The 12,821-nt window shown below is 38.3% G+C and overlaps 1 protein-coding gene across 1 annotated transcript in view; it reads right to left on the reverse strand.

Moving 5' to 3' along the window:
- The window catches only part of LOC126106344 (uncharacterized), a 261,730-nt gene extending 249,366 nt beyond the window's left edge, over nucleotides 1–12,364 (reverse strand). The window contains exons 1-3 of the mRNA XM_049912595.1: nucleotides 12,270–12,364; nucleotides 10,236–10,372; nucleotides 796–1,001 (exon numbers count right to left, since the gene is read on the reverse strand). Of these exons, the coding sequence (XP_049768552.1) occupies nucleotides 796–1,001; nucleotides 10,236–10,343 (314 nt within the window). The 5' untranslated portion in view covers nucleotides 10,344–10,372; nucleotides 12,270–12,364. The remainder of the gene's footprint in view (nucleotides 1–795; nucleotides 1,002–10,235; nucleotides 10,373–12,269) is intronic.
- Nucleotides 12,365–12,821: the final 457 nt, after the last annotated feature.

Here is a 12,821-nt window from a genome sequence, read left to right on the forward strand (position 1 = left end):
ACAAACTGTCCATTCGCATGAATGGACACAGGCAGACAGTGTTTGTTGGTAATGAGGATCACCCTGTGGCTAAACATGTCTTGGTGCACGGCCAGCACATCTTGGCACAGTGTTACACCGTCCGGGTTATCTGGATACTTCCCACTAACACCAACCTGTCAGAGCTCCGGAGATGGGAACTTGCCCTTCAGCATATCCTCTCTTCTCGCTATCCGCCAGGCCTCAATCTCCGCTAATTTCTAATTTCAATTTGCCGCCACTCATACCTCACCTGTCTTTCAACAACATCTTTGCCTCTGTACTTCCGCCTCGACTGACATCTCTGCCCAAACTCTTTGCCTTTACAAATGTCTGCTTGTGTCTGTGTATGTGCAGATGGATATGTGTGTGTGTGCGAGTGTATACCTGTCCTTTTTTCCCCCTAAGGTAAGTCTTTCCGCTCCCGGGATTGGAATGACTCCTTACCCTCTCCCTTAAAACCCATATCCTTTCGTCTTTCCCTCTCCTTCCCTCTTTCCTGATGAAGCAACTGTTTGTTGCGAAAGCTTGAATTTTGTGTGTATGTTTGTGTTTGTTTGTGTGTCTATCAACCTGCCAGCGCTTTTGTTTGGTAAGTTTCATCATCTTTGTTTTTAGATATATTTTTCCCATGTGGAATGTTTCCCTCTATTATATTCAGTTTGTAAATTGTTAGACTAGGAAATAAACAGTGTCACTTGACAAGAAGAAATATATAGTTATAAAAATCTACAGTGGCAATTTCACATCCACACCACTACTTTAAACCAAAATTACCTTTTGAGTATTCTCGAAGCACAGTCTTCAAATTGCTGGAGTTCCTGCAGTTTATGAAGTGTGGAACACAAAGCAGTTGATATTTGCAGGCGTACTTCTGTTGCATCAACTTTGGGGTTTGCAGCCAACCGTGCCAGCAGATGACATGAAACTTCTACCAGTTCTGGAGGGGGACACCCATCTGAACACCTAACAGCCAATATTTTCTGAAAAGAAAAGAACATTCATTCATAAATGTAGCATCTCTTGCACTCACAACAGCCATATGATATCAGAAAGAAGCATTCTGCTAACTCGCATTGTGCAATATTGCATCAAATTCTTTCTACTTCTTTCCACTCCCTTGGTAATGAAACAAGGAATTTTTGTCATATTTGCTTTAGTGTACAACAAGTGCCTTCAAGTCAGATCTATATTGCTAACACTAGACAAAATTTGTACTAAGACCACACATGTGCTATTTACCTTAAGTTTGTACATTTATTCATTTAAAAAATATGGATCGTTTCACTTACTATAAAAATATATGTATATCTCCTCTGCTCAGGGTTCAGAACAGAATTACTGCACAAAAGTTACATGTAGTGAGAGCTCAGCAATTTCCCTCTCAATTCATTGAATATTTCATAAAATAATAATTTTTCTTCATACGATTTGCCTTCACCACCAACCACCTCATTAGTGTAATTTTCTCTTTATGTATTTAAAGCAAAGACTAGCATTTCTTGTGTTACTACTAGTATAATTATGTCCTAATAAATATGCAACTAGCTACTGTCAGTGCTATTCCCTTTGATTGTTGGTATGTCTGGCCTTCGAAAGTGAAGAAGTTGTGGGTGAGGATGAAGCTGGCTAAGGAATGACCCCTTACCCTCTCCCTTAAAACCCACATCCTTTCGTCTTTCCCTCTCCATCCCTCTTTCCTGATGAAGCAACTGTTTGTTGCGAAAGCTTGAATTTTGTGTGTATGTTTGTGTTTGTTTGTGTGTCTATCGACCTGCCAGCGCTTTTGTTTGGTAAGAATAAAAGATAAGATATAGATGAGGAATGGCATTGAAACATTTCGTTTATGAAAGTATCTGTGAACTCTATAACCTCTTGTAGTGAGGAATCAGCAACTCGATAATTGTGCCACTAAGAACAATGACATCATACGGGAAGATGACAAATTCACTTAGGCAGAAAACTATTCACTCATTTAATTGAGAATACTTATCTATTGTAACTACCCTTCATGTGTTCAATTATTATTATTATTTTCCCCTACTGTCACAGCTGATACTTGTGATAACTGTAGAACATATTAGGACAAGAATTAACTGAGTTTAAGAAAGTGGGCGAGGTTAGACACTCTGAAGCAAATCTGTCAATCCACTGTGCTTCTTGAAGTATGAGGAATGAAGAGACGAAAGTTTGATGAGAGAGACAAGAAACGAAGTATAAGCACATGCCTGCCAGTCACTTAATACTTGTGAAGAGTAGAAATGAAAACGATCTAAGTGAAATTGTTTCACAAATGCCAAACCATGGAGAAAGTCTTTCAAACATGTGTTAGTAGATGGCACATGGTCTTCTGCCAAGCTGTGCTTGCCTCTGGAGTTCCAAAATTTAAAATATAAGAGAAGTGGCTTTTGATCACTATACCACTAGTTAAAAATCTAATGCTTCATTTCTGTATTTGTACTATCACAAATAAAATGTTATGCCTCAGTATCAATGGCACTTGGAACAAAAACTTTCTTCCAGTTGTTAAGTCCCATAGTGCTCAGAGCCATTTTTCTTCCAGCTATTTTTTAGACTGTGGCTGATTACAAAATACAAGCTGTACTTCCAGAATAAGATTTTCACTCTGCAGCGGAGTGTGCGCTGATATGAAACTTCCTGGCAGATAAAAACTGTGTGTTGGACCGAGAATTGAACTCACAACCTTTGCCTTTTGCAGGCAAGTGCTCTACCATCTGAGCTACCCAAGCACGACCCATCCTCACAGCTTCACTTCTGCCATATCTCGTCTCCTACCTTCCAAACTTCACAGAAGCTCTCCTGCAAACCCTGCAGAACTAGCACTCCTGGCAGAAAGGATATTGTGGAGACATGGCTTAGCCACAGCCTGGGGGATGTCCTGAGTTCGAGTCTCAGTCCAGCACACAGTTTTAATCTGCCAGGAAGTTTCACAAGCTGTACTTGCAAAGAAGAAAATAGCAACCAGCCACAGTTAATAATGCTACTGATTCACACAAATAATGGCATTACTGGTTTCAAATTGACAGCTTCATCTTCAGACAGCTGTTCACATTCGTATTACATTTATTGGTGTTTATGATAGTTGCTCGTAAAAACAGATCACAGATAATGTAGTACAAATGTGAACAGCTGTCTGAAGATACACCTGTCAGCTCTAACCCTATTTCTGTAAATAAACAGCATTATTAACAGTGGCTGACAGCTGTTTTATTATTTGCGAGATTCAACTAGTAAAATCTTTCTTATTGACACTTAGAACCAGTCAGTTTCCTGGCATGACATTTGAAACATTCTTACTAACATGTTTATTTTCTAATTTGTCTCATTATTTTTGTGGTGATGCAGTGGGCAGAATAATTCTATGGTATCAAAACACCACCTCAACCTTATAGACACAAGTAAGTTATATTCAAACAGAGATACATTTTTTTTTCATTCTCTCAACAAGTGTCAGATTTAGCGCTTGGAAAATTTTCCATTTCCACTCTACACATGTCTGCTGCTCAAGATACATTGCAGTGTTTATTTTATTGTGTGCACATCTGCTGCTTTGTGCACAGTTTCTCATCTCTCTTGCTATCTACACTTATATTGGTACTCCGGAAACTACTTTGAAGTGCAGAGGGTACTCATTATGGTACAATACGTAAGGGATCCTTCCCATTCCAACTGCATATGGAACGCAGAAGAATGACTGCTTAAATGCCTCTCTTTGTTTGCTGTATTTAGTCTAATTTTGTCTTCCCAGTCCCTACAGGAGCAATACACATGAGATGAAAAATATCTCTAGATTCTTTATTTAATATCCGTTATTCAAACTTTATAAGCAGGCTTCTGTAGGATAATCAACATCTATCTTCAACAGTTTGCCATTTCAGGTTTTTCAGCATTTTCAAGATGCTCCCTTGTGACAATCTGTCACCCTTCTTTGTATACATTTAATTCTTCTGTTAATCCTATTTGGTATTGGTTCCACACACTTGTATGATACTCTAAGATGGGCTACACAGGTAACTTTGTAGGCAGTCTCCTTTGAACCCTGACTGCATTTTCCTAGTATCCTGACAGTGAACCAAAGTCTGCCACCTGCATTACCTATGACTTAGCTTATGTGATCATCCCATTTCACACGTCTACAAATTGTTACATCCACATATTTGTATAAGCTGACGATTCCGATTGTGACTCATTGATGACATAGTCATAGGATACTAATTTTCTGTGCTTTATGAAATGCACATGTTTACATTTTTGAACACTTGAAACAAGTTGTCAATATTTGCACTATTTTGAAATTTTAATAAGATATGACCAGGTATTTGTGCAGATTTTCTCAGATAGTAATTCATTACCGATAACTGCACCATCTGCAAAAAGACTGAAGTTATTATTGATATTGTCTGTAGGTTCATAATCCACTTCAAACAAATTTAAGTTGTGACTGAAATAATCAGAAAAGAGTTTCAACAATTTTCTTGGATCTTATAGTGACAGTAGTGACAAGGTTAGGGAAAATAAGCTGGAGATATGAATTGGGGAGGACACTCAGCTTGGCTAGTTCGAGCAGCAATGTTGACCATTGTGTTGTGGTGGTGTAATGATTATCATTTCTGCCTAGCAAGCAAGAAGGCCTGGTTATGAGTCCCGTGAATTTATTAAATTGTGGAAATCGTGCATTGCCAGGATTGAGTACATTTATCTTTCTAAGGGAGTGGCAGCAATTTGTCAACTGCACTAGCATATTTCAACAGATATAAGTCATTAGCATCCCACATCATTCCACCTTATTCGATGGGTCAGCAAAAGAGGCTTTTCCAAAGATAATGGTCTTTAAACTTCTCTCCTTCTTTGATGCGGTTCCAAGTACGACATGTCAGCTCAATGTCAGAGTCCACCATTTCCTTATACTTGAGTCTTGGTCTTCCTACCAGTCCTTTGTCTCCATGTTTCAAATCATACAGTACACTCGGTAGCCTACAAGCATCCATGGGTTGCATACGTCTACAGCATCTCAGTCACTGCAAGGTTATTTTGTCTTGCTATCTTACAACTTGGGCCTGTTTTTGATCATGCTCTGAACAAACCTCGTCTCAGATGCCTGGATTTTTATTATGTCTTCACTGCTAGTGCTTAATTTTCCACATGCATATGTCAAAATGGGCATGTTACAGGTTTCGTAGAGGACTCTGTTACATTTTACTGGTATTTTCAACAGATGCAAGTCTGGAAGCAAAACTTACACTCATTCCAAACCCAGTAATATGTATGTGACACTCCTCTAAGACTAAGGTTGTTTTTAACAGTACAATATTAAACTTCCTGTAAGGTGGCTTGGTAGATGCATGGCAAATGTCACACCTACAAGTACAGAGATCTGAAGTTCTGGTACCAGTTAATATTATTTTTTTGTCATATAATACCATTAAAGAGCTCTTTCCTTCTTTTATGCTTACCACCACTTTGTACCACATATTTTCTCTTGTATGCTATGTTATAAGGAAACTCATTTTCAATGCACAGAAATTAAGTGATTTATGAAACAAGAATTCCATTTTCAAAACCAAAGGCTCACACACACACACACGTATATGCATGTGTGTCAGAATGTGTGTCTGTTTGTGTACTCTAGCTCATCAAAGGACAGGTCCAAATGCCAGCAAGTTTCCTATGAAATGCATTTAGTATGCCTCTGCAAGATGTGTAATTATCTGTTTTATACACTATTCTAACTGTTCGATATGATTGGACAGCTGCCCACATTAGCACACTGCTTCCTGGGAAGTGTGCCTCCACCAGTTTGAATGTGTTCATCAGATTAACAATAAGGGTCTGAGAGCCAGTCAGGTCGGATTTGATTTTTAGGCGGTTTCCCACATCCGGGTAAGTGATTACAAGACTGGTACCCACATCCACCTAAGTTACACAATTTGTAAACATTTCAAAGGGCTGGCGACATGAAGGGCATCTAGCCCCTTTACCACTAACACTGTCAAATACAGTTTAACATGCCAATACCATGAAGACATGGGATAAGGCCAGTAAAAAGAGGAACTGTTTGTTTCTGTGGAATAAATACTCTATACACTTTAGGTGCATTGCTCCACAAAATTATTCCACTACGGGAATGTTGTGACAATGAAGGTAGGCAGGGGGAAGAAGAAAAAGAAGTAAGAAGAAGAAGAATAAACTCCAAAAATAATTGTAGTTCCTTAATTGATCAGCACAAACTTATTACCAAATCATAACACTTAACCTAAGGGTGCTACACAGTAGAAGGTTAACATGTGAATCACTGACAGAAATTTACGTACAAGGATATTATTTTAAAGCTGCTTATTATATTTGAAGATACAACCTTTACACAAGATACTGAACTGCTATAATGTGAGAAATAAAGGAAAGTCCACCACTCACCTATAGACTGATGAGTGGCATGTAGAAACATGCAATAGAAAACAGTATTCACCTTAATTTTTGAGTTCTTTCTCTATTACACACATATATACACACAAACACACAGAAACCCAAATGCACAGGCTCAAGGATGCAGCAAGACTGTGCAGTCAGTCTCACAGTAGCTGTGGGTCTGTGCATTTGGCTGTCTGTGTGGTTGTGTATTACTTTTACTAGAGAAAGAGAAAGAGCTTGAAAGTCAGTACAAATGTTGTTTTCAGTGGCATGTTTCTATGTGCCAAGCATCAGTCAGCTCTAGGTGAGTAGTTGCCTACTTATCTTTTATGTATTATTCAATCCAGGAATTTCATTGTTGTTATACTGTATAGTTATGCATGTTTCAGAGATGGCACACGTGCTTAACTGAACTATAATACAGAAAGGATTTCATCAATCTGGAGGGTTTTTTTTCCATACAATTTCTGTAAAACTGAAAAACTTGTGATATACATCCCAGATTTTCCAATTTACGTTGAAAGCCTGCCTTTTAGCATACTAGTTTTATTTTGTACAGGATTTTCACATAGCCCTTCTCTGTAATATGTTATTCATTTTTATGTTCTACTGCAAATCTTTCTTTTAGTTTTTCGTATTTCTGTTTCCAATTTTTATCACAAAAAATTGTTCAAATGGCTCTGAGCACTATGGGACTTAACTCCTGTGGTCATCAGTCCCCTAGAACTTAGAACTACTTAAACCTAACTAACCTAAGGACATCACACACATCCATGCCCGAGGCAGGATTCGAACCTGCGACCGTAGCGGTCGCGCGGTTCTAGACTGTAGCGCCTAGAACCGCTCGGCCACTCCGGCGGCTTTTTATCACAGTATTATGAGTTATGAGTTATGTAATGTAGTGACTCCTTCCATGACTGAGAAGCTTTGGTTTAAATGGCTCCATACAAGCTGAGACACATAAAAAATATTGATATCTATATAAATACAAAAGTAAGTGTTCGTTTGTTCAAAATTTTGGGTCTCTGAAAAGTTCTTGACCAATTGTTTTGAAATTTTGCCACAACGTTGCATTCTGATAGAGGTGTGTTTCTATGTATCTATTTCTTTTACATAAAGAAATAACTTTTGAGATTTTTTTGTAACATTTCCCTATTATCAAATTTATAAAAAATTGTGCATTATATATATTAAAAATAGGTATATAAAAATACATGCATATTCCAGTGCAATGTTGTGTCAAAATTTCAAAGCATTCACTCAAAAACTTTGAGAGATTTGCAATTATAAAAATTTACAGTACCTATATAACTGAAAATCTAGGTGTTTGCTACTTCAAAATCTCAAATTTCCATTGACCAGAAGCTGAATTTGCAATAACAATAAACCAAGCTTAAGGTCAGAGCGAGAGGGGATGAGGAGATGGTCAGATGAGTGGGAAGAAATGGAGACAGAGAATGGAAGGAAGGAAGTAAGAAAGAAAGGAAGGAAGGAAGGAGGGGCAGTTGGGTATACAAAACGGGAAGGAGGAGATGGATGGGGAGAGGGATGGCAGGAAGGGGGGGGGGGGGGGGAGAGGGTAGCAAGAGGAAATGGACAAAGAAAGGGGCAGGGGGAGAGGGACAGAGACTGGGGAAAGAAGAAGATTAGGATGTGTATCCAATTCCCACACACATTATAAAGGTGTGCTTTCTCTTTTCTTTCTTTTCCATTTAAGCATATGTGAGCAACAGCAAAGCACAAATGAGCACAGCTGGTATGTTTATAAGAATTAATGGGTTTGTGTGTGTAGTTGACCATACTGTCACAACTACACACAGTCAACCAATGATTTTTATGGCTGACACTACCCTCAGTTTCCCTGTTGTCCGTTACAATGGTTGTTGCCACTGTGGGGACACCAATGTCTGAAGAGGTCGCTATCACATTGTCATTGTCACCAAGACATTTTCTTTTTCTTTTGGCTCAACTTATTTTTCGAGGGAAAAGATTCAAGATTGTTCTACACTTTTCTCAAGCTCTTATGCATATTTTCAGGTGTTAACAAATGTTTTCGAAGCTTCTAGAATAATCCTGAATGTTCTACAACCCAACTTGTAAATGACCCACACTGTATTGACTGGCACTCTGGCAAAACTGGCTTAACCAAGGGGCTGTGCAGCATAATAAAGGCAGAGGACTAGTGCACCTACTTCCAGACAGAAACGTAAGAGAGAGCAAACATTTACAACAAAAAAGACTAATTCACTCAAATATTAAGTGAAACATTGTTTAAACCTCCTGATAAAATGTTGAAGCAAGACAAAAGTGTAAATTTATCAACTGAAGTCCTGAATTTGCTTATTGTTCACAATATGTCACACAGAACAGCTCCAAAACAAAATAATATAAGTAGACATATTAACAGTAAAGTAAAATGGCAAGTCAGTATTCACATCACCAATTCCACTCATCTGAATTAATTTCAACTTCAAAAGGCTCCATTTTCTGGTAAAATCTGCTTACTGTATGACTATCAATAAAGTGCAAGGGCAAACATTCTAATGTTGTGGGGTGGATTTAAATGAATCATGCTTTTCACACACACTACTATATGCAGTTTGTTTGTTTGTTGGACAACCACAAAACATGTTCATCTTTGAACCCAAATACAAAACACCAAATTTACTTCCTAACAATCTACTTTGAAACTTCCTGGCAGATTAAAACTGTGTGCCCGACCGAGACTCGAACTCGGGACCTTTGCCTTCCGCGGGCAAGTGCTCTACCATCTGAGCTACCGAAGCACGACTCACGCCCGGTAGTCACAGCTTTACTTCTGCCAGTACCTCGTCTCCTACCTTCCAAACTTTACAGAAGCTCTCCTGTGAACCTTGCAGAACTAGCACTCCTGAAAGAAAGGATATTGCGGAGACATGGCTTAGCCACAGCCTGGGGGATGTTTCCAGAATGAGATTTTCACTCTGCAGCGGAGTGTGCACTGATATGAAACTTCCTGGCAGATTAAAACTGTGTGCCCGAGTTCGAATCTCGGTCGGGCACACAGTTTTAATCTGCCAGGAAGTTTCATATCAGCGCACACTCTGCTGCACTGTGTGCCCGAGTTCGAATCTCGGTCGGGCACACAGTTTTAATCTGCCAGGAAGTTTCATATCAGAGCACACTCCGCTGCTGAGTGAAAATCTCATTCTGGAATCTACTTTGAGTATGTTAGGTGTTATGCAAATAGGCTGATTATTTTCACTTTTTCCCAATTCAGAAAACAAATGGAAAAGAAAGAAGTGGCTACTTACAGCTAGTTAATAAATAAATATAGCTAGCATTCTTGGTCCTTGAAAAAATTGTTAAGAATTTAATAGATATGTATAAGCACATTTGCTGGAAAATGTAGTAGCTACATAATTCAGCTTCAAATTTTCTTTGATAAATTTTCTGTTCTTCTAGAAGAGTGGGCTTTTTTCTCTACACTGTGGTGCACAGGGCTTTGGGGGTTATCTATTTCATGTATTTTGTGAACTGAGTCCTGTATGTCTGTGGCTATGGAAATTTTGTCACAGTGGTATTGTCTAAATGCATTAGTATGCTCTCAAAAGCGTTTTTGAAAACTCTTTTGGTCTGACTTATATAACATGCACAACCATTTTCACAGGAAACTTTGACAACCACAGTTGTTTTTCTTTATCTATAGGTACCCTGGTACCACAGTTTGCCATATCCTTGAAGATTAACAGTTATATGGGAATTTGTAGAGTAGAATATGTGTGAATAAATGAATGAGTTGTTCTTACCATAAGAATTTCTGATGGAATAGGAGTGCAGCTTCCAGAAACACCATGCTCACGAAACCATAGGAGTGTTTTCTGCACAGCATCCAACCTTGACGCTGAGGCAGTCATCACGCTCGATCAGTTCGCTGCCACAATAGCTGGAACCAATAGCAGTTCATAATTATCAAACCATGCACATACTATCTTATTTGTCTTTCAATGTAGGAAAACCTACCTTTACAGGATTTATCAACTCAGACAAAGTTTTTGACAATTTTTGACTGATATACACTCTTTGATATTCTGTACATAACATGAATAAAATGCAGGGAACCAAAGGTTACACACAAACTGTGCAAAAACAAGACTGCAGTTATAAGAGTCAAAGGACATAAAAGGCAAACATTAATTGCAAAGGGAATAGGACAAGGTTGTAGTCCATCCCAGATATTACTCCATCTGTACATCGAGCAAGCTAGAAAGTAGATATTTGAAAAATAGATGAAAATTGTGTGAGAAGATAGAAGAACTTTGAGGTTTGGTGATACTATTGTAATTTTGTCATTAATCAGTGAAGGACTTAGAAGAGTAACTGAATGAAAGGGACAGTGTTGAAAAGAGGTTACAAATGGACATCTACAAAAGTAGAATGAGAGTAATGGAGTTTATACCAATTAAATTAGATGATCTTAGTCAACTACATTATGAAACATGAGACACAAAAAGTTGTAGATGGGTTTCGCTGTTTGCGCAGCAAAATAATTGACAATTGCCAAACTAAAGAGGATATAACACAAATGGCACACGACTTCCAGGTGGTATTCCATATTGACCATATGACCATAAGGCAAGAACTCATGATGCAAATGGCTCTCAGCACTAGGGGACTTAACATCTGGGGTCATAAGTCTCCTAGAACTTAGAACTGCTTAAACCTAACTAACCTAAGGACATCACACACATCCATGCCCAAGGCAGGATTTGAACCTGTGACCGTAGCAGTCGCGCAGACTGTAGCGCCTAGAACCGCTCGGCCACAACGGCCGGCCTCATGATGCACTAGCCTACTGTAATCTAACAAAACGGTGAGAAGAACCTACACATGTGATCAAAATTGTCAAACTTTTTTCAGTCTTGGCTTCTCCGGTAGTTTCCATTAGGATGGTTGAGCCTTGGTTTCAATGCTGTGCTTGTTTTGTTACCTGTTACAAACTTCTTTAGAAATTCTGGATCATTGTTGACTTCATTCAGCAATTCCTCAGTGATGTCGACATAACACTGTTTTCAGTCAAATTTCAACAGTATCACAACAGACTTTGCTGCTACATGTTTCATGCCCAAAAATTCAAAAAAAATTGCTTGACATGAGCTAGAGGATACGTCCACATCACCAGCAACCTCTCTGATGATGAATTGGGGATTTTCCAGTACAATTTTCTTTACTTCTTCCACAGTGTCTTGGTAACTGGTGCTAGGGCATCCAGGGTGGCCATCATCTTTACCATCTCCTTGATCCTCTATAACATATTTATACCCCTAGGAAACCCTCATGTTATTCATACCCATTTTTCAAGGAGAATTTAATGCAAATTCTTTGATCCATTTTCTTTCAAAACTATGAGTTTGTCAAGCACCTGAAAACATGTATAATCTATCCAACTGTCAACAACTAATTGAATATTCAAAATGACTGAAAATGCAAGCATGCAATAGGAACATGTATACCAACAAGACAAAAAAATATTGAAAATCAGATGTGTAAAGCCTGTAAAATTAAAAAATTCTCATTTCTTATCACACCTTGTACAAGTCTCTAAATACCCAGAGATAAAAACCATGCACAAATGACTTAAATTTGGTAGGCTAATCAGTTCTATTTTGCAGCATTACTATCTGTTTTACTTCATAAATGAGTTAATATGGTCTGTGCTGTAATTATTAGATTTGAAAGCAAGTTTTAAAATATTTTTAATAACTGTTTGCTTCACATAAATAAGTTTTTCATATTACAGTGCTTTGGAAGTTACTTAAGGAAGCAACAGTTTTATAGCTCACCAACTGTTTATAGATCCTGTGGGTCTGCACAGTCTGTGAGTGAGAGGAGACAGCTACTGTTGGGGCACTGGGTGTAATCCTGAAACATGAGTCAGTTTAAAACTTAAATAGAATTTTTTTTTCCAAACGTTGACATTATAACGTGATTTAGCATAAGAATGTGACTGTTTCCCTTTTCTATATGAAACTACTCTAAGGCCTAACATAACACAACTCTATCAACATACCAACGCTTTCGTTTGGTAAGTTACATCATCTTTGTTTTTAGACACATTTAGTAATCTGTACTTTGGTTAGAAGCTACACTGAAGTGCCAAAGGAACTGATACAGGTATGCATATTCAAATACAGAGATATGTAAACTAGCAGAATACAGTGCTGCAGTCGGCAATGCCTATATAAGGCGACAAGTGTCTGACACAGTTGTTAGATTGGTTACTGCTGCTACAATGGCAGGTTATCAAGATTTAAGTGAGTATGAATGTGGTGTTATAGTCAGCACACGAGCGATGGGACACAGCATCTCTGAGGTAGCAAAGAAGTGGGGATTTC

Source organism: Schistocerca cancellata, chromosome 10 (assembly GCF_023864275.1).
Source record: "Schistocerca cancellata isolate TAMUIC-IGC-003103 chromosome 10, iqSchCanc2.1, whole genome shotgun sequence".
NCBI classification, from domain to species: Eukaryota; Metazoa; Arthropoda; class Insecta; order Orthoptera; family Acrididae; genus Schistocerca; species Schistocerca cancellata.